Source organism: Hypomesus nipponensis, chromosome 21, assembly GCF_054491055.1.
Source record: "Hypomesus nipponensis isolate SF chromosome 21, ASM5449105v1, whole genome shotgun sequence".
In the NCBI taxonomy this organism is placed as follows: Eukaryota; Metazoa; Chordata; class Actinopteri; order Osmeriformes; family Osmeridae; genus Hypomesus; species Hypomesus nipponensis.
In genome coordinates, this window is record NC_140381.1 from 2,087,042 (window position 1) to 2,112,500 (window position 25,459).

Here is a 25,459-nt window from a genome sequence, read left to right on the forward strand (position 1 = left end):
TCCAAAGCGACTTACAAGAGAGAGCTTTACAAAAAGTGCATAGGTCAATGATCATAAACAACGAGATCGCCCCAAAGACATTGTCCCTTGTACACTGACACACATAAGGTGACATCTCATCCGCTCTTTGATCAACCAGGTAGATCTGGGGGGGTGGGGGAGGGCGGGCGGGGGGCAGAAAGGTCAGGGAAAGGTTGCCAGGGAGATAAGATAAGTCTTCGCCTGTGACATCACTTCCACCCAGACCTGATCGAGCCAATTATGTTTAATCAGACCACTGTTCAGCCCAGGTTATTGTTGCTGTAAAGGTCTCCAACCTAGCTAATCTCCCCAGGACTGTGTGTGTGTGTGTGTGTTGAGATCAGAGGGTATAAAAGAGAGGAGAGCAGAGGAACAACCAACAAGACGGAGTCACACTCAACAGAGTCCCACCAGCCACAAAGATCAAGTTCAAGGTTCCCTTCTTACGACTATCCTCTCTCTCTTATCTCTCCTCTCTCATCTCTCCTTCTCTGTCTCTCATCTCTCCTTCTCTGTCTCTCATCTCTCCTTCTCTCTCACTCATCTCTCCTTCTCTCTCACTCATCTTTCCTTCTCTCTCACTCATCTCTCCTTCTCTCTCACTCATCTCTCCTTCTCTGTCTCTCATCTCCTTCTCTCTCACTCATCTCTCCTTCTCTCTCACTCATCTCTCCTTCTCTCTCACTCATCTCTCCTTCTCTGTCCCCCTCTCACCTCCTTCTCTCTCCTCTCCCTGTCTCTCTCCTCCAGCTGTGTGTCTCTCTCCTCCAGCTGTGTCTCTCTCTCCCTTCCTGTCTCTCTCCTCCAGCTGTGTGTCTCTCTCCTCCAGCTGTGTCTCTCTCTCCCTTCCTGTCTCTCTCCTCCAGCTGTGTGTCTCTCTCCTCTCCCTGTCTGCTGCTATGTGGAAGGCTGCAGTGCTGGTGTCGGGCCTGCTGGTGGCGCTGGTGGGCCGGGGCGAGGCCAGCGAGGGTCTCCCCTCCATCTACGGTGTGAAGCTGTGTGGGAGGGAGTTCATCCGAGCCGTCATCTTCACCTGCGGAGGGTCGCGCTGGAGGAGGTCACCTGGGGAGACCGGTGAGGACCGGGGCCAGGGGGGGGGGGGGTGATGTGTGTGCGTGTGTTTTTGTGAGACCGATGATGGCCCAGGGAAGGGGTGTAAAGGGTGTGTGGTGTGTGTGTGTAGGTAAGGGGACAGGTATGTTTGTTTGCGTTTCAGTGTTTCAACACACAATTATATTCCCTCCAGGTGACCTTTCACTCGACGGTGAAGGTGAGGCCTACAACCCCTGGAGCTCCAACTCCATCCTCAGACTCGCCAGTCAGCAGAGCCCAGGCCTGGAGGCCCCGGCCCGGGCAGGGGACGCCAGAGACACGGGGTCCGTCGGAGCCGCGACCGGCTTCAACCGATTGGCTCGCTCGCCCATGCTAGAGGAAGTGCTGGAGGCTCTTCGCAGTGCGGACAGGAAGGGACGGGACGTTGTGGTGGGGCTGTCCAACGCCTGCTGCAAGTGGGGCTGCAGCAAGAGTGAGATCAGCTCTCTGTGCTGATCCCTCCTATATCTCCTCCTTAAAGCTCAAGAAAAGGATGACGGCCAACCATGTACTGACATTGTATCACTTGCTGATAGGAAATGGAGTGTGAATAAAAGTTGTGTTTTGAAACTGGTCATGTCTATTTGTCTCTGTCTCTCTCACGCACACACACAGACAGGCACACACACACACACACACACACACACACACACACACACACACACTCACACTGGTACAAAAGGTAGCTTTTATTTCTTATTTATAGCATTTATGAAATAAAGTATCTGGTCAGTCGTGTATTTCAAATTAAAAACTTTAATTAGCCGCTGTTCCTCAATTAAAGTGCCGTAGCGAATCCTAAAACGGGGCCACCGACTACGGAAGCCGAATATGGACTTGGACGTTTTTGAACATGCACATTGTGCAGCATTTACCGGATCCCTAACACACACAATTCAAACACAGAAATGATGATGATGTAGCTATTGAACCCGGTTAGCTTGTTCTGTATCTATCCTGATCATATTTACAAGACACAGTCGGTTTGCATTTGTCATTCAATCGTCAACGCTTCTACAGGACGGCAAACGAAGGGAATAAAAGCTACTGTAGCTAGCGAGGTGGACACGCGTTTTAAAATCGCAAATCGCTGCAGCCAGGTAAGGTTAAGCTACCGAAAGCAAAGCTTTGGCGGTACTTCCGATGCTGTTTTAGCAAGATGGCTTGCTAGCCATTGCGGATGCATTGAGTGGCTGTGCAATGAAACGTGATGTGTGTTTTCTATTGTCTTGACGATTGCGCAACATTTTGAGAGTTTCTGTCATTAGCTAGCTTGATTGTAGTATTTCGCTAGCGCCAGTTAGCTTTGCTCGATGGGAATGTAATGTAAACCTAATATACCTAAGCACCCTGCGCAAAACGGGAATTTGGTTTATTGTATTTGTGCAGGATGATTCACACTCGTAACGTTCAAATGATGACTAGGCTAGCTTGATTGCATGTACCAGAAATGGTTAAGGAGCCTTAGGTTAGCTAACATAATGTGTTTCTCTAGCTGGCGTGTTAGCTTAGACGGTCCGTCCGTACCTAGATGTATGTAATGACAGCTCCGAGTTACATGGTCGCTCACATGGTTAAACGCGGTGTTTAGAACACCACTCATTATAGAGGAAACGGGGTCACAGTCATTGTCATCACTCGCGTGTGTGTGTGTGTGTGTGTGTGTGTGTGCGCGTGGTTGTGTGTGACCAGGATGGAATGGAAACCGGATGAGCAGGGTCTTCAACAAGTTCTCCAGCTGCTGAAGGATTCTCAGTCCCCAGATACCGCTACTCAGAGATCAGTCCAGGAGGTATCCTACCAGCTGCAAGTGTGTGTGTGTTCATGTCTGCGTGTGTGTTCATGTCCGTGTGTGTTCAGGTATGTCCGTCGGTGTGTGTGTGTGTGTTGATGAACCCTATCAGTGTAAACAGCTTCCTTAACAGCCGGTAGAAACTGGAGCAGCTCAACCAGTACCCAGACTTCAACAACTATCTCATCTTCGTCCTCACCAGCCTCAAATCTGAAGGTGAGTGTGTGCGTGTGTGTGTGTGTGTGCGCGCCTGTTCTTATGTCACACTCAGCCCCCCCTCCCCTCTCCAGTTGTTGTATGTTCACGTTCTGCTGGCTGTAAAGCAAATCACCCCGTTGTGGATAGTACAGAACCTTTCCTCTTCTCCTCCTCTCCCTCCTGTGCCTCCCCTCCTCCCCCCCCCTCTTCTCCTCCTCTCCCTCCTGTGCCTCCCCTCCTCCCCCCCCCCAGATGAGCCTACCCGCTCTCTGAGTGGGCTGATCCTGAAGAACAACGTGAAGGCCCACTACCACAACCTGCCTCCGGCCGTGGCCCACTTCATCAAGCAGGAATGTCTCAACAACATCGGGGATCCCTCGCCCCTCATCAGGGCCACCATCGGTGTGTGTATCCGTGTGTGTGTGTCTGTGTCCGTGTGTGTGTGTCCGTGTGTGTGTGTCCGTGTGTGTGTCCGTGTGTGTCCGTTTGTGTCTGTGTGTGTGTGTCCGTGTGTGTCCGCCCGTGTCCGTGTGTGTGTCTGTGTGTGTGCGTCCGTGTGTGTCTTTGTGTGTCCGTGTGTGTGTGTGTGTGTGTGTGTGTGTGTGTGTTCTGCTGGTGAGTCTGAAGATGGCTGTGCTCTACTAGAGCGTGGGTGTGTGTGAAAGGAGATATGTGATACAGAGAGAGCTGTGTGTGTGTGTGTGTTCTGATAGTGAATCAGAGTGTGGGTGTTTTAGCAGGTAATGGACTATGTCTGTGTAGGAGTGCATATTCATCAGGAAACATTTGGGCTTACGCGTGTGTGTGTGTGTGTGTGTGTGTGTGTGTGTGTGTGCAGGGATACTGATCACGACCATAGCCTCTAAAGGAGAGCTCCAGACTTGGCCAGACCTGCTTCCTCAGCTGTGTAACCTGCTCAACTCTGAGGACTACAACACCTGCGAGGTCTGCACACACACACACACACACATACACACACACCTACTCTCTCCATGTAATGTTAGCAAGCAAAAGCACTTGTGTAATCAAATCTCCTTCCCTCTGTTGCTTACCCTCCCTCCCTCCCTCCCTCCCTCCCTCCCTCCCTCCCTCCCTCCCTCCCTCCCTCCCTCCCTCCCTCCCTCCCTCCCTCCCTCCCTCCCTCCCTCCCTCCCTCCCTCCCTCCCTCCCCCCTCCCTCCCCCCTCCCTCCCTCCGTCCCTCCGTCCCTCCCTCCCCCCTCCCTCCCTCCCTAGGGTTCCTTCGGAGCTCTTCAGAAGATCTGTGAGGACTCGTCAGAGCTTCTGGACAGTGATGCTCTCAACCGGCCCCTGAACATCATGATCCCCAAGTTCCTGCAGTTCTTCAAACACTGCAACCCCAAGATCAGGTCCCAGCCCTGCTTCTCTCCCTCTCTCTCTCTCTCTTTCTGCTCATTCTTTATCTACATCTCTTTACTGGTGTGTCGTATAGTTTTAAACACATCTCCTCCCCCTCCAGGTCACATGCCATTGCGTGTGTCAACCAGTTCATCATCAACAGAGCTCAAGCTCTCATGGATAACATAGACACCTACATCGAGGTAAGAACCTCTTTCTCCTCCGCCTCTCCTTTTTCTCTCCTCCTCCTCTTCTCCTCTTTCTTCTCCTCCTCTCATTCTCTCTACTCCTCCTCTCCTCTTTCTCCTCCTCTCCTCTTTCTCCTCCTCTCCTCTTTCTCCTCCTCTCATTCTCTCTCCTCATTCTCTCCCCTCCTCTCTCTCCTCCTCAACTCCTCTCCTCTCTCTCTCTCCTCCTCTCATTCTCTCTCCTTCTCTTCTCCTCTCTCTCCTTCTCCTCTCCTCTCTCTCTCCTCCTCTCTCTCTCCCTCTCCTCTCCTCTCTCTCTCCTCCTCTCATTCTCTCTCCTTCTCTTCTCCTCTCTCTCCTCCTCCTCTTCTCCTCTTTCTTCTCCTCCTCTCATTCTCTCTCCTTCTCTTCTCCTCTCTCTCCTCCTCCTCTTCTCCTCTTTCTTCTCCTCCTCTCATTCTCTCTACTCCTCCTCTCCTATCTCTCCTCCTCTCCTCTTTCTTCTCCTCTCATTCTCTCTCCTCATTCTCTCTCCTCCTCTCCTCTCCTCTCTCTCTTCTCTTCTCCTCTCTCTCTCCTCTCCTCTCTCTCTCCTCATCTCCTCTCTCTCCTCCTCAACTCCTCTCCTCCTCCTCTCCTCTCTCTCTCTCCTCTTCTCATTCTCTCTCCTCCTCTCCTCTCTCTCTCTTCCTCTCCTCTCTCTCTCCTCCTCAACTCCTCTCCTCCTCCTCTCCTCTCTCTCTCTCCTCCTCTCATTCTCTCTCTTCCTCTCCTCTCTCTCTCCTCCTCTCCTCTCTCTCTCTTCCTCTCCTCTCTCTCTCCTCCTCTCCTCTCTCTCTCCTCCTCTCCTCTCTCTCTCTTCCTCTCCTCTCTCCTCTCCTCATCTCCTCTCTCTCCTCCTCAACTCCTCTCCTCCTCTCCTCTCTCTCTCCTCCTCTCCCCTCTCTCTCCTCATTTCCTCTCCTCCTCCTCTCCTCTCTCTCTCTCTCCTCCTCTCATTCTCTCTCCTCCTCTCCTCTCTCTCTTCCTCTCCTCTCTCTCTCCTCCTCTCCCCTCTCTCTCCTCCTCTCCTCTCTCTCTCCTCCTCTCATTCTCTCTCCTCCTCTCCTCTCTCTCTTCCTCTCCCCTCTCTCTCCTCCTCTCCCCTCTCTCTCCTCCTCTCCTCTCTCTCTCCTCCTCTCCTCTCTCTCTCCTCCTCTCCTCTCTCTCTCCTCCTCTCCCCTCTCTCTCCTCCTCTCCTCTCTCTCTCCTCCTCTCCCCTCTCTCTCCTCCTCTCCTCTCCTCTCTCTCTCCTCCTCTCCTCTCTCTCTCCTCCTCTCCTCTCTCTCTCCTCCTCTCCTCTCTCTCTCCTCCTCTCATTCTCTCTCTTCCTCTCTCTCTCCTCTCCTCATCTCCTCTCTCTCTCCTCCTCTCCTCTCTCTCCTCCTCTCTCCTCTCTCTCTCCTCTCTCCTCTCTCTCTCCTCTCCTCATCTCCTCTCTCTCTCCTCTCCTCATCTCCTCTCTCTCCTCCTCTCCTCTCTCTCTCCTCCTCTCCTCTCTCTCTCCTCCTCTCCCCTCTCTCTCCTCCTCTCCTCTCTCTCTCCTCCTCTCCCTCTCTCTCCTCCTCTCCCTCTCTCTCCTCCTCTCTCCTCTCTCTCCTCCTCTCCCCTCTCTCTCCTCCTCTCCTCTCTCTCCTCCTCTCATTCTCTCTCCTCCTCTCCTCTCTCTCTCCTCCTCTCCCCTCTCTCTCCTGCTCTCCTCTCTCTCTCCTCCTCTCCTCTCTCTCTCTTCCTCTCCTCTCTCTCTCCTCCTCTCCTCTCTCTCTCCTCCTCTCCTCTCTCTCTCCTCCTCTCCCCTCTCTCTCTCTCTCTCTCTCTTCCTCTCCTCTCTCTCTCCTCCTCTCCTCTCTCTCTCCTCCTCTCCTCTCTCTCTTCTCTTCTCCTCTCCTCCTCCTCTCCTCTCCCCTCTCTCTCTCTCCTCATTTCCTCTTCTCTCCCCCCCCCCCTGCAGAGTCTGTTTGCTCTGGCGGGTGATGAGGACTCGGAGGTGAGGAAGAACGTGTGCAGGGCTCTGGTCATGCTGCTGGAGGTCCGCATCGACCGCCTCATCCCCCACATGCACAGCATCATCCAGGTAGGCCGACCCCTGACCCCTGGACAGCACACTCCCCTCTCTCTCTTTCTCTCTTTCGTTGGCTTTTTAAAATTCTGTCTCGGCCTCATTCTCTCCTTTTCTCCCCCTCCCCCTGTCTCCCCCCTCCCCTTGTCTGTCTCCCCCCTCCCCTTGTCTCCCCCCTTCCCTTGTCTGTCTCCCCCCTCCCCTTGTCTCCCCCCCCCTCCCCTTGTCTCCCCCCTCCCCTTGTCTGTCTCCCCCCTCCCCTTGTCTCCCCCCTCCCCTTGTCTCCCCCCTCCCCTTGTCTCCCCCCTCCCTTTGTCTCCCCCCTCCCTTTGTCTCCCCCCTCCCTTTGTCTCCCCCCTCCCCTTGTCTGTCTCCCCCCTCCCCTTGTCTGTCTCCCCCCTCCCCTTGTCCCCCCTCCCCCCTCCCCTTGTCCCCCCCCCCTCCCCTTGTCTCCTCCCTCCCCTTGTCTCCTCCCTCCCCTTGTCCCCCCCCTCCCCTTGTCTCCTCCCTCCCCTTGTCCCCCCCCCCCCCCCCCTTGTCTCCTCCCTCCCCTTGTCCCCCCCCTCCCCTTGTCCCCCCCCCCCTCCCCTTGTCTCCTCCCTCCCCTTGTCCCTCCCCTTGTCTCCTCCCTCCCCTTGTCTCCCCCCCCCCTCCCCTTGTCCCCCCCTCCCCTTGTCTCCTCCCTCCCCTTGTCTCCCCCCCCCTCCCCTTGTCCCCCCCCCCCCCTTGTCTCCTCCCTCCCCTTGTCCCCCCCCCTCCCCTTGTCCCCCCCCCCCCTCCCCTCGTCTCCTCCCTCCCCTTGTCCCTCCCCTTGTCTCCTCCCTCCCCTTGTCTCCCCCCCCCCCTCCCCTTGTCCCCCCCTCCCCTTGTCTCCTCCCTCCCCTTGTCTCCCCCCCCCTCCCCTTGTCCCCCCCCCCCCCCCCTTGTCTCCTCCCTCCCCTTGTCCCCCCCCCTCCCCTTGTCCCCCCCCCCCTCCCCTCGTCTCCTCCCTCCCCTTGTCCCCCCCCCCCTCCCCTCGTCTCCTCCCTCCCCTTGTCCCCCCCTCCCCTTGTCCCCCCCCCCCCTCCCCTTGTCCCCCCCTCCCCTCGTCTCCTCCCTCCCCTTGTCCCTCCCCTTGTCTCCTCCCTCCCCTTGTCTCCCCCCCCCCCCTCCCCTTGTCCCCCCCCCCCCCCCCGCCCCTCCCCTCGTCTCCTCCCTCCCCTTGTCCCCCCCTCCCCTTGTCTCCTCCCTCCCCGTGTGCAGTACATGCTCCAGAGGACCCAGGACCCTGATGAGAATGTGTCTCTGGAGGCTTGTGAGTTCTGGCTCACCTTGGCAGAGCAGCCTGTCTGCAAGGAGGCCCTATCTGGACACCTGGTGCAGTGAGTATACACACCTACACACACACACACCTACACACACACACACGCCTACACACACCTACACACACCTACACACACCTACACACACCTACACACACACAGACACACAGACACCTACACACACACACCTACACACACACCTACACACACACACCTACACACACACACACACACACACCTACACACAGACACACCTACACACACATATACAGACACCTGGTGCAGTGAGTACACACACACACACACACACACCTACACACACACACACACACACACACACACACACACACACACACACAGACACCTACACACACACACACACACACACACAGACACCTACACACACACACACACAGACACCTACACACAGACACCTGGTGCAGTGAGTACACACCCACACACACACACACACACACAGACACCTGGTGCAGTGAGTGCAGTTTTTTTTCTTCACAAAACACCTTTACCCTTCACCATGTCACCATGTCACTATAACAACATGTCTCCATGTTTCCATGCTGCGTGTCTCAGTCCAGTTCTCTGCCCCCCCCAGACTCATCCCCATCCTGGTGAACGGGATGAAGTACTCTGAGATCGACATCATCCTCTTGAAGGTGAGTCCTGTGGTTCATCCCTGTAGTCTGACCAGGCGGGGGGAGGGGGGGGAGGAGTTCTGTACAACCTGGTCTGCTGGGAGTGAGTTATATAACCTCTGTGTACCCCCTCCCCCCCTCTCCCTTTCCCCTCCCCCCTCTCCAGGGGGACGTGGAGGAGGACGAGGCGGTCCCTGACAGCGAGCAGGACATCAAGCCCCGGTTCCACCGCTCCCGCACCGTCACCCTGCAGCACGAGGGTGGGGGGGGCGAGGACGACGAGGACATCGACGAGGACGACGAGGACGATGACGACACGCTGTCCGACTGGAACCTGAGTGAGTGACGCGGCCAATCAGAGAGAGGCCACCCAGAGACTAGGATCCCCTCTCTTACTCCCCCCCCTCTCTTACTCCCCCCCCTCTCTTACTCCCCCCCCTCTCTTACTCCCCCCCCTCTCTTACTCCCCCCCCCCTCTCTTACTCCCCCCCTCCCCCCTCTCTTACTCCCCCCCCTCTCTTACTCCCCTCCCCCCTCTTACTCCCCCCCTCCCCTCTCTTACTCCCCCCCTCCCCTCTCTTACTCCCCCCTCCCCCCTCTTTTACTCCTCCCCCCTCTTACTCCCCCCCTCCCCTCTCTTACTCCCCCCCTCCCCTCTCTTACTCCCCCCCTCCCCCTCTTTTACTCCCCCCCTCTCTTACTCCCCCCCTCCCCTCTCTTACTCCCCCCCTCCCCCCTCTCTTACTCCCCCCCCCTCCCCCTTCCTTACTCCCCCCCTCCCCCTCTCCAGGGAAGTGTTCTGCGGCGGCCCTGGACGTGCTGGCTAATGTGTTCCGTGATGACCTGCTGCCCCACCTGCTGCCCCTGCTGAAGGGCCTACTGTTCCACCCCGACTGGGTCGTCAAGGAGTCCGGCATCCTGGTGCTGGGCGCCATCGCTGAGGGTAAGACTACAACCCCCACCATCCTCTCTGGCTACCTGGAGAACTACAGTTCCCATGATCCCCTGTCTCGAGGAGAATTCTCTCCCCACACATGTTCTAAAGCCTTTCCCCCATGTCTGTCCCTGCTCCCCCAGGCTGCATGCAGGGCATGCTGCCCTACCTGCCCGAGCTGATGCCCCACCTGGTGCAGAGTCTGTGTGATAAGAAGGCCCTGGTGCGCTCCATCACCTGCTGGACGCTCAGCCGCTACGCCCACTGGGTGGTCAGCCAGCCGCCAGACTCCTCCCTCAAGCCCCTGATGACCGCGCTGCTGCAGCGCATCCTGGACAGCAACAAGAGGGTGCAGGAGGCTGCCTGCAGGTGTGTGTGTGTGTGTGTGTGTGTGTGAGAGAGAGGAAGTGCAGGGGGAAGGTGTGTGTGTGGACTTTGTGTAGATCCCCTCTTAGACTGAACCTCTCTCTCCTGTCTCACCCCCCCAGTGCGTTTGCCACCCTGGAGGAGGAGGCGTGCACTGAGCTGGTCCCCTACCTGAGCTTCATCCTGGACACGCTGGTGTTCGCCTTTGGGAAGTACCAGCACAAGAACCTGCTGATCCTCTACGACGCCATCGGGACGCTGGCTGACTCTGTGGGACACCATCTGAACCAGCCGGTACACACACACACACACACACACACACCACCTCAACCAGCCTGAAGGAAGACAGAACTCACACTTCCCTCAACCTCCCTCCCTCCCTCCCTCCCTCCCTCCCTCCCTCCCTCCCTCCCTCCCTCCCTCCCTCCCTCCCTCCCTCCCTCCCTCCCTCCCTCCCTCCCTCCCTCCCTCCCTCCCTCCCTCCCTCCCTCCCTCCCTCCCTCCAGGAGTACATCCAGAAGCTTATGCCTCCCCTCATAGCCAAGTGGAACGAGCTGAAGGATGAAGATAAAGACCTGTTCCCCCTGCTGGAGGTGAGGAGGGGGGAGGGTCCTGTTGTTCCTGAGCACTCTCTCTCACTCTGTCTCTCTCTCTCGTCTCCCTCTCTCACTCTGTCTCTCTCTCTCTCTCTCTCTCTCTCGTCTCCCTCTCTCACTCTGTCTCTCTCTCTCTCTCTCTGTCTCTCTCTCTCTCTCTCGTCTCCCTCTCTCACCTCCCTCCTCCTCCTTTTGTCCCTCCCTCCCTCAGTGTCTGTCGTCGGTTGCCACGGCGCTGCAGAGTGGTTTCCTGCCGTACTGTGAGCCAGTCTACCAGCGCTGTGTCACCCTGGTGCAGAAGACCCTGGCCCAGGCAATGGTGAGACCTCACTCACACATGCCTACACTCATGGTCTGGGACACTGACATGGTCACAAAAAACTGCCCTCCCTCCCTCCCTCCCTCCCTCCCTCCCTCCCTCCCTCCCTCCCTCCCTCCCTCCCTCCCTCCCTCCCTCCCTCCCTCCCTCCCTCCCTCCCTCCCTCCCTCCCTCCCTCCCTCCCTCCCTCCCTCCCTCCCTCCCTCCCTCCCTCCCTCCCTCCCTCCCTCCCTCCCTCCCTCCCTCCCTCCCTCCCTCCCTCCCTCCAGATGTACAGCCAGCAGCCTGACCAGTACGAGGCTCCAGATAAGGACTTCATGATCGTGGCTCTGGACTTGCTGAGCGGGTTGGCTGAGGGGCTGGGGGGGCACGTGGACACGCTGGTGTCCCGCTCCAACATCATGACCCTGCTGTTCCAGTGCATGCAGGTCAGGGGGGGGGGGTGGAGTGCAGGATACAGTGTGTGTATATGGTGTGTGGGTGTGTGTGTGTGTGTTAACGTGTGTGTGTGTGTGTGTATCTCCAGGACACAATGCCGGAAGTCAGACAGAGTTCGTTTGCATTGCTAGGAGACCTGACCAAGGCTTGTTTCCCTCACGTCAAACCCTGCATAGGTAACCTCCTCTCCTCCTCCCCCTCCTCTCCTCCTGCTCCAGACCTTGTTATTAAAGTACCTGTCAACGTGTGTGTGTGTGTGTGTCCCCAGCTGAGTTCATGCCCATCTTGGGCACCAACCTGAACCCTGAGTTCATCTCTGTGTGCAACAACGCCACCTGGGCCATCGGAGAGATCAGCATGCAGACTGGTGAGTGAGTGAGTGAGTGTGTGTGTTTGAGTGTATTCACCAGTGTGATAGAAGTTAGAGGAATGGAGGATGTTTTGTTCACCCTCCCTCCCTCCCTCCCTCCCTCCCTCCCTCCCTCCCTCCCTCCCTCCCTCCCTCCCTCCCTCCCTCCCTCCCTCCCTCCCTCCCTCCCTCCCTCCCTCCCTCCCTCCCCCCCTCTACCCCCCAGGAGTGGAAATGCAGCCATATGTGTCTCTGGTTCTGAACCAGCTGGTGGAGATCATCAACAGACCTAACACTCCCAAGACCCTTCTGGAGAACACAGGTATACACACACACACACACACACACACACACACAGAGGCAGATCAGGGTTACTTTGTTGTTATTGACACTTGACTTACTCTCCCCCCCCCCCCCTGCAGCCATTACGATTGGTCGGCTGGGGTACGTGTGTCCACAGGAAGTTGCCCCCCTGCTGCAACAGTTCATCAGACCCTGGTGAGACACACACACACTCACAGAGAGAGGGACACACACACACTCACAGGTACACACACACACACAGAGAGAGAGGGACACACACACACACACAGAGAGAGGGACACACACACACTCACAGGTACACACACACACACACACTCTGCATGTTCTTGCAGATATGTGCTAGCTGTGTGTGTGTACCTGACAGGTGTACGTCATTACGGAACATCCGCGACAATGAGGAGAAAGATTCCGCCTTCCGAGGGATCTGCGTGATGATTGGTGTAAACCCAGGGGGCGTGGTCCAGGTGAGTGGGGGGGGATTGGGTGCACTTGATTTGTCTCTTCAGCAGGTGGACCCGGCACTGGGGACATGCTGGGGAGTCTGTGGTTCTGTCTGCTAAAACGTACTCTTTATCTTTCTTACTATTGATCCCCCCTCCCCCCCCCCTCTCTCTCTCACTCTCTCTACCCCTTCCAGGACTTTATCTTCTTCTGTGATGCTGTGGCCTCGTGGGTGAGCCCAAAGGACGACCTCAGAGACATGTTCTACAAGGTCTGTGTGTGTGTATATGAGTGTGTTTTGTGTTCTCTTTATAATGTTTTAAATTTGTGATTTGAATATATATCTTTCCCTCCCTCCCTCCTCCAGATCCTCCATGGTTTTAAGGAGCAGGTGGGGGAGGAGAACTGGCTGCAGTTCTCAGAGCAGTTCCCCCCTCAGCTCAAGGAGAGGCTGGCTGCCTGCTATGGTGTCTAAACCCCCACGACCCCAAACACACACACACACCCCGGGGTGGCAGGTAACACACACACACACACACACACACATAAATACCTCACACACACTCATTACTGTAAAGTAACTTTATTACCTGGGAAAAGAAGATTAGACTTTACAATTGGTCTCTCTCTCTCTCCCCTGCCTCTCTCTCCCCCCCTCCTCCCTCCCTCTCTCCAAGTGAGCCAGTAGGAGCTGTGTCATCTATCTGTCTATAGCACCGCCCACATCTGTGGGGGAAGTGATGCGATTGGCTGCTCCCCCTGACAGACAGTCCCCACAGCCTATGTGTTTGTCCATAGAGGGAGGGTGGGCGGGGCAGGGTGGGACACCTCTAGCTTAACTAGACGGGTACCCAACACTGACCACTAACATAGGGATGGATAGAGAAAGATGGAGTAAAAAAAACAAGGGGTACTGTTAGAGGGATAGAGAGATGAACTATGAGAAACGCGGAAGAGGATGGGACACTGGGATAGAGAGAAGAAAAAGAGAAGAATACAGAGTAATGGGAGAAGTGAGGGATTGAAAGGGGGAGGTAAGTAGGGAGGTAATTACTGCTGCCAGATGTCTTTTTTTTTTTTTACTTGAGAATGTCCAGACACGCATCGCGCAGCACACAGTATCAGTACTTTGCGTTCATTGTAGGCGGCATCGTTTGATAAACAAGATTTAACTTGGGGACACAGACAGGTACATGTCTCATATGTCTGTGAGTGAAATCTTTTATTTTCTGCTGACGTCATCGTCTCCTGTCTGTTGTTGATATGTGTGTCTGGTGCAGTACACAACCCTAGCGTGCGCACACACACACACACACACGGTTCTGTTAGTGTAAGTGTACATGTGAGTCTCTGAAGGCCTCCGTACAGGAGAGACAAGGAGGGCAGACGAGATCCTGTGATCCTCCGCAATATTTTAAAGCTACAGGGCCTGCTTTAGTGTGTGTGTGTGTGTGTGTGTGTGTGACTGTGTGGGGGGGATGTTGTACTGTAATCATGTGTTCTGTATTTTTTATTCACATTAATATCCCCCAAGCCTATATAACTGTGAGCTTGTGTGAATGTGTCCGTGTGTGTGTCCGTGTGTGTGTGCTTGTGTCTTGCTGCTTGCCTTTGTTTTGTACCTATATCAGTAGAACTCATTCATCTGTGTGATCGATGATCAGTTTTGTCATCAATGTTATTATTAGTGTTTATTACAATCTTTGAAAATAATGATCCTTTGCTTAGTTTTTTTTGTTGTTGTTTAGATTTTGTCTATCGCCTTGATGAACTTCTATCGACAAATGAAACATTTATAGATACTGTTTACATTTTAAGCTAAATTTTTGGCACATTTGTTTATTTTGTAATATTACACACCAGCGTGTGGGGGTGAAACACAGTGCAGTTATAACCAGTCTCAAAACCATCCCATCATTTCATGGCAAATATTAAAATGTATAAGAACAATAAACACTTTGTGAAACAGACCCTGTTTTTCTTTTACTATGACCAAATGTTGTCGGTGAGTGAGAGTGTTGCCCATATGGAACGTGTTTATTTTACCACCAGTTCAATATGGCAGAGCTCAGAGCAGTGGTTCTCAACCCTGGTCCTCGGGGACCCCCTGTCCTGCATGTTTTAGATGTTTCCCTGCTCCAACACACCTGATTTCAAATGAATGGTCGTTAACAGACTTCTGCATATCTAGACCCATTCATTTGAATCAGGTGTGTTGGAGCAGGGAAACCTCTTAAACGTACAGGACAAGGGGGGTACCTGAGGACCAGGGTTGAGAACCACTGGCTTAGTGGTTAGAGCTTTTGACCTTCAATCAAGAGATTCAAATCACCCACTGTTACAAATATTTCATTGCTGTAGCTAAGTAGATTTTTCTGACAACTTTTTCCTTTTACTCCTTAAATTTTTTACACATCTGTAGTACTTCTTACATTTTCAAGCCAGGCTCGTTACTTTAGTTTCAATCTGTAGGTGTCATGATCAAAATGATTGTCATTGCGCACCTTTTTTTCCTTTCCTGGCAATCACACTTGGTGTCTTACAAAAAAACTAGAAACTTTTGTGTTGTGTGTGGATTTTGGGGGGGAAAGGTTGAACATGTTTTAACATTAATTTAAAAAAATATATTTTTGAAAAGGTTGAATAAAAAAAGCTTCACAAAAAAGATTTGCATCATCGATGAGTAGGTTCTAAGGATTGACAAAATCACAAAGTTTTAAAAGGTTGAACAAATATTCGAAAAAATAAGTAAACAATTTTTTCTCTTTTCTCAAATGTTGTTGGGAATTACACCGGTAACATCATTAACGTAGCCTACTCTTCAAACCAACTCAGACGCTATGTATCCAGGCAATATTTTTATTTAGAAATCTCCATTTATTAAGATACATGCTCAACTCTTAATTTTTATCTGGTCTCTTTTTATGAGACGTTGAGATGAGACGGGCAACCAAACCGTCCGGCTTCGCGTCAAGACTGTTTACATTACAAACAGAAACACTTCAATCGTGCTAAGTATTTATTGCGATTATTTTATTTCACAGAAAGAACATCGGATACAGAGCACTCATATGAGCTGGCAAGTCTATGAAAGCTACTGCAATGAAAATAAAATGATAGCCTTCACAGTACGGCTAACAAACGACCTTCTCTTAAATTAAACTTAAATATTGAGTAATTCTAGAAGAAATAAAGGAGATCTTGAGTGATTCAACCACGTGCGCTGGTCTAACTTCTGCTATTTCTACACTGCATGAAAGGAGTGCTGACTAGATCTAGAAAATCTAGACCCGTACAGATATGAGTAACTTTATTTTTGGCTATGAGGCTAGTGAGCCTATGGAAATATTGAAGCTACCAGTAAAGTGTATGCATGCTGAACAGACAATATACACGTAGCTTAACACTAAATATGTTAACTGCAGATTAACACTGGTGCAATGTTCAGAAGATGGCCATGAATGCATAGAAATCGTTGCTCTTGTGGACATTGCGTTGAAACATTGACATTTTTCCTCTCCCCTCACCCTCTGTCTCCCTCTCTACCCCCACCCGATATCTCTCTCCCTTCTCTCACCATCCACCCCCCCTCTCCTCCCTTCTCCCCCCATCCACCCCCCCTCTCCTCCCAGGTCACAAGTTGCTGAAGATCTGCTGTTTCTGGCTCCAGTCCATAGGGGGCGCTGTCTTCTTGCTGCGCTTGGCGCGGACCTTCTCCTTGGCCTCGGCTGCTGTGGGGCTCAAGCGGAGACCGCTGTCCAAGAAGGGATCCAACACACACCGCTCCTCGTCCTCTGGGATCTACACACACACACACATAACTACACACATACAAATACACACACAAGTATACACACACATATATATATATACACACACACACACACACATTTATACACACACACACACATTCTTGACTCACCTGAATACTCATATCTGAGCTGCTGAACTCTGATTGGGTGGTTGAGCCGCTGGAGGACTGAGACGCTGAGCTCCCATTGGTCCGTGACTTGGGAGAGTTGTTTGTGATTGGTGGATCCATCAGGGTTACGTTGATGATTGGTGGGTCCATGTAGGGGAGGGGGGTGGGCGGGACGCTCTCTCTCTCTGGCTCATCAACATAAACCTCTGGGTAAACAGGAAGGAGAGTGGTAAACCAAGAGAAAAGACAGGAGTAAGAAAATGGAAGGGAGAGACCAAGATAGAGAGAAAGAGAAAAGAGAGAGGGAGGGAGTAGGATATAGACATATGTAAATAGAGGAACATACACAGAATAAAATATATCGAGACAGAGAGCCTTGGAAAAAGATATGAGAGATAAAGAGAGGGTGAGAGAGAATGAGATAGAGAGAGGGAGGAAGAGAGACATAGGGAGAGAGAGAGGGCAACCTTTGATGTGACTTTCTGTGGGCGTGACCCCCAGCCTTTTGAAGAGCTCGTCCGTTTCCGGGTCGACCACCAGGAGGCGTGTCTCCTCGGCCCCGCCCCTTATGAGGGCCACGACCTCGGAATGTCTCATTCCCTCGATGTTCACCCCATTTACCTGGGGGGGGTGGGGGGTGAGGGGGCGAGGGGCGGGGGGGCGAGGGGGTGGGGGGGTGGGGGGTGGGGGCAGGTGTAGGAGAGACAAGAGGGAGGGAAAGGCTGTCAGAGACAAAGACAACCAGGTGTGTTGGAGCAGGGAAATATCAAGAACATGCCGGACAGTGGGCCCTCAGGACCAAGTTTGAAGACCACTGCTCTAGTCGCAGGGGTCGCAGCTGCAGTTACAGCAGGTGTCCAGAGAGGGGCGCCAGACTGCAGCTCTAGGTGGGGCAGTGGAGGGGGTCACTGTACAGTCCAGGAAACTGACACATTTAGTTGCCTCTCTCTCTTTCTATGTTTAACAACTCCAGTCCCTAAATATATCCTTTATATTATTCAATATTTAGTCCAGAGTATTCCAGCCGAATCCTCCCCAACTCACTTTTCTCTCTCCCCCTCTCTCTCCTGCCCCCTTTCACTCTCCTTCTCTGCTTCATTCTCTATCTGTCCACCTTTCCACTTTCTTTCTCTTGCTCTTTAACCTCCATCTCCACCACCTCACCTTCTCTGTCCTTCCTCTCCTTCTCTCTTCCACTCCTCCACCCCAAGCAGTTGTCCAGATAATCCAGCCTGATCTCATCTAATCACAACCTTGTCAATCCCCACCAACAACCTGCCCAACTGCTCACGTGTAAGAGTGTTTTGGTGAGAGAGATGTAGAGAGTGTGCGTGTCTGTGAGAGAGTGTGTGTGTGTGTGTGTGTGTGTGTGTGTGTGAGTGTGTGTGAGTGAGTGTGTGTGTGTTACCTCCACCAGCCTGTCTAGAGGTCGTAGGTCAGCGAGCTGGGCTGGAGAGTCAGGGTCAATGGACCTGATGAACTGGCCATGCCGGGCCTTGTCGCTGTGCAGGTTGAAGCCGTATCCCAGAACCCCTTTCACCAGGTGACACAACCGGGGGACGAGTTCCGTCGTCGCCGCCGGCAACCCCGACAACTCCAACCTCGACTGTGAAACAACGGGGAATTTAGGATGATGTCGTGACAAGCTGCTTCTTCACCTCGTTCCTGTCTTTTCTACATACGTCCGCATACACCTTAGTTCCAGAAACTCTGCTCTCCTCTGCTCTAGTCCACTCTGCTCTACTCTACTCTCCTCTACTCTGGTCTGCTCTAGTCCACTCTGCTCTACTCTACTCTGCTCTCCTCTACTCTGGTCTGCTCTGCTCTACTCTGCTCTCCTCTACTCTGGTCTGCTCTGCTCTAGTCCACTCTGCTCTCCTCTACTCTGGTCTGCTCTAGTCCACTCTGCTCTACTTTACTCTGCTCTCCTCTAGTCTGGTCTGCTCTCCTCTACTCTGCTCTCCTCTACTCTGCTCTCTTCTACTCTGGTCTACTCTGCTCTACTCTGCTCTCCTCTACTCTGGTCTACTCTGCTCTAGTCCACTCTGCTCTACTCTGCTCTCCTCTACTCTGGTCTACTCTGCTCTAGTCCACTCTGCTCTACTCTACTCTGCTCTCCTCTCCTCTGGTCTACTCTGCTCTAGTCCACTCTGCTCTACTCTACTCTGCTCTCCTCTACTCTGGTCTGCTCTGCTCTAGTCCACTCTGCTCTACTCTACTCTGCTCTCCTCTACTCTGGTCTACTCTGCTCTAGTCCACTCTGCTCTACTCTACTCTGCTCTCCTCTACTCTGGTCTGCTCTGCTCTAGTCCACTCTACTCTACTCTGCTCTCCTCTTTTCTGGTCTACTCTACTCTGCTCTCCTCTACTCTGCTCTCCTCTTTTCTGGTCAACTCTACTCTGCTCTACTCTGGTCTGCTCTGCTCTAGTCCACTCTGCTCTACTGTGCTCTCCTCTACTCTGGTCTGCTCTGCTGTGGCCCCCTGCTTAGCCAGGTATTCAGTATGAGTGGGCCAGTATCTGCTGGATTAAACCCTTAGGCTGGGTACCAACCAGGGGATTAATGTGGGTCTGAAGTCAGGCTAGCGTTGGGACTAAAGCAGAGCTAACGCTGGATTAGCGTCAAGCTAAATCACCTTCTTGATAGACATCAAGACTTTCACTGTAGACTGGAGAGATAGACCACACACAGAAAAACAGTCATTTTTTACATCAAATAACCTCTTAAACACATATTCTTGCGTTGCACTGTGTGTGTTTGTGTGTGCTTGTAAATGTGTGTGTGTGTGTATTACCATATCGTTATGGTAACCAGCCATGTCTAGATCTAGAACACTCCCCTGAAGGGGAAAGTAGGGGGGAGGAAAAGTTGAGGGAGACGGAAGATAGAGAGAGAGACAGGGGAGGTAAAGAGGGAAGAGGAGAGGGAGGGGAGAAGGGAGGGAGAGAGGATGGGGCCAGTTCCAGAATCAGAACTAGTTCATCTTCTCCATGATGACCTGATGGCAGCTCAGAAATAAACTGTTTCCATGGCAGAGATGGTCAACAACTCTGTCAACACACACACACACACACACGCATGCTGGTGCTGATAGGTTCATAAATACCGCAAACCCAAATGAGATTTTGTGAGTGTGATTGCTATCTTAAGCTCCTGTCTAACCCTGATCTCTCTTTAAGACTCTGGTGATGTCACAGGAGTGTGTGTTCCCACTGTGCGGGGTTGGTGTGTGTGTGTGTGTATGACGGACCTCACCTCTGCGTCTGAGGGGGGGTCAGGGTGGGGCACCGGCGAGGATGGCATGGAGGTCCTGGGGGGCGGGGGGAGGGAGGGGGGCGGCGGGGGGAGGCAGGGGGGGTGTGCGGGGGGGGAGGTGCGGGGGGAGAAGGTGCCCAGGTGCACGGCCAGTGCCTCAGAGCAGGGCAGGCCGTGGGCAGACAGGAAGTGGTCCGTGATGCGGTCCACCACCAGGAGCCTCACCCTGTGTTCCTGCACACGGATACAGGATACCACCTGGGGGGGAGTGTGTGTGTGTGTGTGTGTGTGTGTGTGAGAGGGGTGATATTTGAGTAAACTGTTCCTTTAACACCCATATAGAATAACAATGCAGCCTACTGATTCATATGACACAGGAAGTCCTGACCTGGTTTAACGCTTTCCCCAAGGCCACAACAGCTCTCTCTCTCTCACCCACTCTGTAAGTCTCTCTCTCTCACCCACTCTCTATGTCTGTCTCTCTCTCTCAACCACTCTCTCTGTCTCTCTCCCCCCATTCTCTCCTTATCTCTCTCCGTCTCTCTCCATCCATTTAGGAGCTGCTAGACAGGTTATTTCGCACACTCCTCCCTCACCTCCTCTTTCTCCTTCTTTTTCTTGCTCACACTTTTTGTCCCCCCCTCTCTTTCTCTTACACACACAGAAACACACGCACACGCACACACACACACTCAGGGGCTGTTTTGTAATGAGCTCACATGGTGGTGCGTCTCGTGCTCCACGTTCTCCCCGTTCACCTCAACCACCCGGTCCCCAGCGAGCAGCCCAGATAAATCGGCCGAAGAACCGGGTTCCACTTTCCGTATGAACTGACCGCCTTTATTCCGTTCCCCGTGGAGGTGAAACCCATACCCGCGCGCTCCTTTCGTTAGAAAACAAAGCCTCGGTCTCATTTCGCTCTCCATCCTCGCACTCCCGGGGGGAAACGTCAAGAGTCGGTTTTGGTTTGGTTCTCTCTCGAGGTGAGCTGGGGAAAGAGTTTAGCTCCAGAGAGGTAGCTACCACAACTGATTTAATCCTAGTCCAGGACCGCACATCGTGGCCACCAAAACGTCCACATCGTTTAGCATGATACCCTCAGACGCCACGGTCAAATAATACAGGCAGTTCAGCTCAAATAAAACAAAATCCGAATGATATGATATCTGAAACACAAAAAAAAAGTTTAAAAAACAGTAAGACCGTTGATACCACGCGCGTAATGCTTCGGTTCTTTACTGCGGAGAAGATCAGAGATTAGACACGCGCTCTACAGTCCGTCTTTCAGATCAGTGTGTGTGCGTGCTTTTTTTTTAAGAGCACCAAAATAGCAACAGGTGCTCTTACGTCCCAGCCCGTTCTCACCTCACCGGTCAGTCTCGCGACTCCACCCACTACATCTATGCCACACACACACACCAGCAATTATTATTATTACGGGCTGGCCGTGCATGCAACCTGGTTATACAAGGAACTTTTCCTCCCGCCAAGAGCGCGAGCTAAGATCAGATGAGACAGATAGCGTGTAGCTGTGGTCTAGGTAACAACACTCGGTTTCATAACGGCGTTTTATAAGGCTATTCTTCTTGCAACGCTTCTCAAATACACAGCATTTTCTGCCTCAAACTGTAGATTCGGGAACTTTGTTAAAATGATTGTTAATTTAACAACTATAGTGTTGATTTGACATTGAGTAAAATCTTGTCTATTCATCATGAACATTCCTGTTGTCCAATTAGATATCACTGTAAGTAAGTTCACGAATCATTAGTTTGAGTCGAACAAACTTCAACTTCTGACAAATCTACGGCTCAATCCTGACCCCTGGTGGCTGGTAGTGTGTACTGCACACTGCAGATGGACAAACAATGAACACTATAACTCGATTCCTTTTCCGGCAAGTAAACATTTGGATATTTTATTTAGTAGAAAACGTGTATTTACAGTAAAAAACACAACCTTACAGTTTACAGGTACCTATCAGGTACATTACAGTTTTTTCACAGCAAGACTTTTCAAATTCTCCTTGAAAGGTGCTACCTGTTGTCCAATCAGAGCCCACTTCCACCTGTGCCCTTCCTTATATGGGCACGGGTGGAAGCGGGTGTGTTGACGACGTGCGTGCCGCCCGGACCCTCCTCTTCCTGTTTGGGTTCCAGCTTGACCCTGGAAGTCCTGGAGGGTCCTGGGGGGCTGGGTGATCCGTGCGGCCCAGCTTTGGGCCTCTTGGCTGGGGAGGCCTGGTGGGCGGAGGGGCAGCTGTGCTGGTTGAGGCAGAGGGAGCAAAGAGGGCCCACAGGTAGACACACCTGCTGGCCCAGACCCACCAGCAGCAGGTTGATCTCACTCCACAGCTCTCTGGAGGGGGGGGGAGGAGAGAGAGGGAGGAGAGAGAGGGAGGAGAGAGAGGGAGGAGAGAGAGGGAGGAGAGGGAGAGATGGAGGAGAGGGAGAGATGGAGGAGAGGGAGGGAGGAGAGAGAGGGAGGAGAGAGAGGGAGGAGAGAGAGGGAGGAGAGAGAGGGAGGAGAGAGAGGGAGGAGAGAGAGGGAGGAGAGAGAGGGAGGAGAGGGAGGGAGGAGAGGGAGGGAGGAGAGAGATGGAGGAGAGGGGATATGATCCTGTGATCTGCAGTCAAGTGCTCTAACCACCGAGCTATACCCATGGTCTGGACCAGAACGAGGTGTGTGTGTGTGTGGCGTTACCGCGGTAACCACTTTTCCAGCTCCTTGCGCGTGCTCTCTGGGTTCCTGGTCGGGATCCTGGTCCAGCCCAGACGGTTGGAGATACGGTGCACGTGTGTGTCCACACCTACACACACACAAAAACACACATCATAACCTTGGAGAGAGAGGGAGAGTGAGAGGGAGAATGAGAGAGTAAGACAGAGGGGGAGAGAGAGAGGGAGAATGAGAGAGAAAGAGAGAGAGAGAGAGAGAGAGAGAGAGAGAGAGAATGAGAGAGGGAGAGAGAGAGAGAGAGTATGACAGAGGGAGAGAGAGAGAGAGATTGAGCAGGGCGTACCGATGCCAGTGACCTGTCCCCAGGCGATGTGCATGGCCAGGTGAGCCATCTTGGGCCCCACCCCCGTCAGGCTCACCAGCCCCTCCAGGGAGGAAGGGATGTCCCCCCCAAACCGCTGCTGCAGCTGGGCTGCTGTCTGCTTCAGGTAGCGCACCTTGGTCTGGGGTTGAAATACACCACAGGCTAGATGTTACCCCCAACATACCCTCCAGAAGAGATGTTATCCCCCACGTACCCTCCAGAAGACTTGTTACCCCCTACATACCCTCCAGAAGACCTGTCACCCCCTACGTACCCTCCAGAAGACCTGTTACCCCCTACGTACCCTCCAGAAGACCTGTTACCCCCTACGTACCCTCCAGAAGCCCACAGGGTAGATGAGCTCCCCCAAGGTGTGGTCGTCCGTGGCCAGCAGGTGGGCAGGCGTGCAGCCGTGAGCCCTCAGCCTCCGCATGGCCCCGGCTGTCACCTCGTCCCTGGTCTGGCTGGACAGCATGAGGGACACCAGCACCTGGAAACGCCTCACCTGGGGAGGGGGTGTGGGAGAGACAGAGGGGTAGAGGGAGAGAGAGGGGGGTAGTGTTAGTCTGCATGGCCTCCTCCGTCACCTGGAAAGGTCTCACCTGAGAAGGAACAGATTCAGAATGGATGGAGAGAAGGATGGAGAGGAGGAGCCGCAGGGTTTCCTACCCACCTCAGCAGGGGCGTGCTCGTCGTAGCATTGCTCCGCCCCCATCTTGTCCACGGGAGCATCACTCTCCTTCCTCATCTCCCTGACGTTCCTCAGCTGGTTCCTCCAATCGGCTGGCTCCCAGCGCTCCGTCGCAGGCTCCGCCCCTTCCTCATACTCCACCTTCACCTGCCTCTTCCTCCTCCCGCAGGTACGGGCTGGCGCCAGGGGTAACGGGGGCGTGGCCGTGTCAGGTGTGGGCGGGATGATAGTTAACTTGGACGCCTCACCTGTTGAGGGAGAAGGGAGAGAGAGACGAAGAAAGAGATTGAGAGAGAGAGATGAAGAGAGAATGAGAGAATGATAGAGAGAGAGAGTGAAAGAGACATGAAAATGGGATGGTGCAGAAGGTGATATTATTTCACTTTAATTGTTGGTTGCCAAATGCCAACCCTGTGTGCGGGTCAAAGAAGTTGTTTGAACCTATTTTTGTACATGAATTAAAGTACAAGCCCTTTCAGTTATTCGAGTTTACCTCTTGACTGGGACAGCATTGAAATGCCCCCCTCCTCCTCCTCCTGCTTCACTTCCACCGTAGAGCAACTGTTCATTGTCACCTCTCCCTTGCGCTCAGCGATTGTCGACTTGAGACCGGCCAAACCGACTCTGTGTACGGTGTGGTTCCCACTACGAGTCTTAATACCGTTGTTGCTCTGAGAGAAATACGGAGAAGTCATTTTGCAATGCTGGAATGCAGTCCTCGTGCAGGTGAGACGAGCAGAGGCTAGCAACAGCATTAGCTAGTTAGAGTTACTAGCACTATAGTTAGCTATGTAGCGGTTGCAAAAAACGGACTTGCTACTATTTTCTACTATTTACCCTTTGCTGAAAACGGGTGGTGTAAATCATAACTTGGATTACTGTCACCGATCGATTGACTGTCATTTCGTAAGAAGATAACATTAAAAGATAGTAGGGTGAACCAATTGAGCCTGTCTTCTCATTTTGCTTGCCAGTAAAACGACATTTACCGTGAGCACTTGCGCGCCCGTGTTTTTGTAGGAAGTGCCTGTCAGGTCATTATCCGGTTGGGAACATGGGAGCCAGAGGTACTTGTGCCAGCTTATTGTGAGTGGTAAATACAGAAAATTATTAATGCACAGGCGTCGATTGCTCTAGAGACGGCTCCCGACGTTGGCCGCGATTGAATGACGCCGAAAACCCATTTTTAAGAGGTGAGAGACAGCTGGATGAAACCAAAACACGTCGACATGTAGCTAATGCAGAAAGATCAGCAGGCTCGTTCTCTCTCATTCTCTCTCTTTCTTTAACAAGCGCGTTTTGGCAACTCTTGAGGTCTTGCCGTTTTGTTTGTCAGCTGCTCAAATATTTTTTCTTGCTACTTCTCGACTGTCCCCCCCCCCCCCCCCCTCCTTGTTGTTGTTCATGGGGGTTGTTATTGCAGTCCCCCAAAACAGACCAGTCATTGTTCACGCGGATCACTCACCGAGCAAATAGCCCGTCTTACAGCATTCTTCTTGCAACATTGCTATCTCTTCCGTCTGGGGGGAGCTTGTGAGTAATTGTAACCTTCGTGGCAGCCACTTTCGGGTTCTGGTAGCTGTTTTTAACAGTGGGTAAGGGGTTCCGTCTTTACAATCCTCACTAAAGTATGACAAACATGCTATTTAAAGAGTGTAAAAAGTAACAGGAGTCCACGCGAGTAGAGCACATGACTTGTCAGTGAGAGAAGGGCTTGTCAGGGTGCGCGTGATGGTAAAAGACCGTAACCGCGCGCGCCTGCACCAGCTGCAGAACCGGACTCCTGCAACTTTTTTATGCGGCTGGGAGCAAAAAAATAGAACACCCGGTCGGGCTCGAGGTCAGAGAGACACGCCAGGACCACCTGCTTGTGTTGCGTGTCGGGGACGTGCACGAGCCAGAAAGGTCCACAGTGGGAATGTCTAAGTTAGTTCAAACAGCACTGGTGTCACGAGCAGTCTAGTCCAGCCTGACAGTCTAACTGATGATGATCACCTGTTTCAATACCTGCTAATGGATCTCCCTTTATCCCTTCATCTCCAACTCTCTTGCTTAATTTCCATATTACTCCTCCCCCTTC

General features: G+C 53.0%; 5 protein-coding genes across 10 annotated transcripts in view; 3 read left to right on the forward strand and 2 right to left on the reverse strand.

The window, feature by feature from the left end:
* Positions 1-920: 920 nt before the first annotated feature.
* On the forward strand, positions 921-1,599 carry rln3b (relaxin 3b). The gene is made up of 2 exons (XM_084685626.1): positions 921-1,095; positions 1,268-1,599. The coding sequence occupies exons 1-2, from the start codon at positions 921-923 to the stop codon at positions 1,567-1,569; spliced, it is 477 nt and encodes a 158-aa protein (XP_084541752.1). The 3' UTR covers positions 1,570-1,599.
* Positions 1,600-1,938: 339 nt separating this feature from the next.
* Positions 1,939-13,272, forward strand: tnpo2b (transportin 2b). Its single transcript, XM_084685477.1, has 26 exons — positions 1,939-2,048; positions 2,134-2,213; positions 2,806-2,905; positions 3,046-3,121; positions 3,356-3,505; positions 3,942-4,048; positions 4,338-4,471; positions 4,582-4,663; positions 6,639-6,761; positions 7,989-8,107; positions 8,661-8,721; positions 8,867-9,038; positions 9,491-9,643; positions 9,778-10,003; positions 10,123-10,294; positions 10,507-10,593; positions 10,808-10,915; positions 11,185-11,343; positions 11,442-11,529; positions 11,622-11,720; positions 11,929-12,024; positions 12,125-12,200; positions 12,391-12,490; positions 12,664-12,738; positions 12,835-12,985; positions 13,145-13,272. Exons 3-25 carry the CDS (start codon positions 2,807-2,809, stop codon positions 12,940-12,942), a joined length of 2,670 nt encoding a protein of 889 aa, XP_084541603.1. The 5' UTR covers positions 1,939-2,048; positions 2,134-2,213; position 2,806; the 3' UTR covers positions 12,943-12,985; positions 13,145-13,272.
* Positions 13,273-15,430: 2,158 nt separating this feature from the next.
* Positions 15,431-21,056, reverse strand: nherf2 (NHERF family PDZ scaffold protein 2). Its single transcript, XM_084685915.1, has 7 exons — positions 20,365-21,056; positions 19,754-19,903; positions 19,646-19,653; positions 17,798-18,041; positions 16,857-17,010; positions 16,390-16,595; positions 15,431-16,268 (listed from the first exon to the last, which is right to left on the reverse strand). Exons 1-7 carry the CDS (start codon positions 20,569-20,571, stop codon positions 16,101-16,103), a joined length of 1,137 nt encoding a protein of 378 aa, XP_084542041.1. The 5' UTR covers positions 20,572-21,056; the 3' UTR covers positions 15,431-16,100.
* Positions 21,057-21,531: 475 nt separating this feature from the next.
* nthl1 (nth-like DNA glycosylase 1) lies at positions 21,532-25,111 on the reverse strand. Of its 4 annotated transcripts, none has more exons than XM_084685563.1 (7): positions 24,845-25,111; positions 23,873-24,050; positions 23,362-23,627; positions 23,023-23,193; positions 22,668-22,827; positions 22,349-22,454; positions 21,532-22,003 (listed from the first exon to the last, which is right to left on the reverse strand). In XM_084685563.1, the coding sequence occupies exons 2-7, from the start codon at positions 23,946-23,948 to the stop codon at positions 21,697-21,699; spliced, it is 1,086 nt and encodes a 361-aa protein (XP_084541689.1). In that variant the 5' UTR covers positions 23,949-24,050; positions 24,845-25,111; the 3' UTR covers positions 21,532-21,696. The 4 variants fall into 4 exon arrangements, with proteins under 4 accessions (XP_084541689.1, XP_084541690.1, XP_084541688.1 ...); XM_084685564.1 differs by lacking the exon at positions 24,845-25,111 and adding an exon at positions 24,369-24,454; XM_084685562.1 differs by lacking the exon at positions 24,845-25,111 and adding an exon at positions 24,217-24,362.
* tsc2 (TSC complex subunit 2) overlaps positions 23,972-25,459 on the forward strand; it is a 23,015-nt gene continuing 21,527 nt past the window's right edge. For 2 of the 3 annotated variants that reach the window (XM_084685461.1, XM_084685463.1), the window contains exon 1: positions 24,433-24,572. The gene's annotated coding sequence lies outside the window, so the exon portion shown is untranslated. Of the gene's footprint in view, positions 24,106-24,432; positions 24,573-25,459 lie in introns of those variants that run through there. The other variant, XM_084685462.1, reaches the window with a different exon arrangement.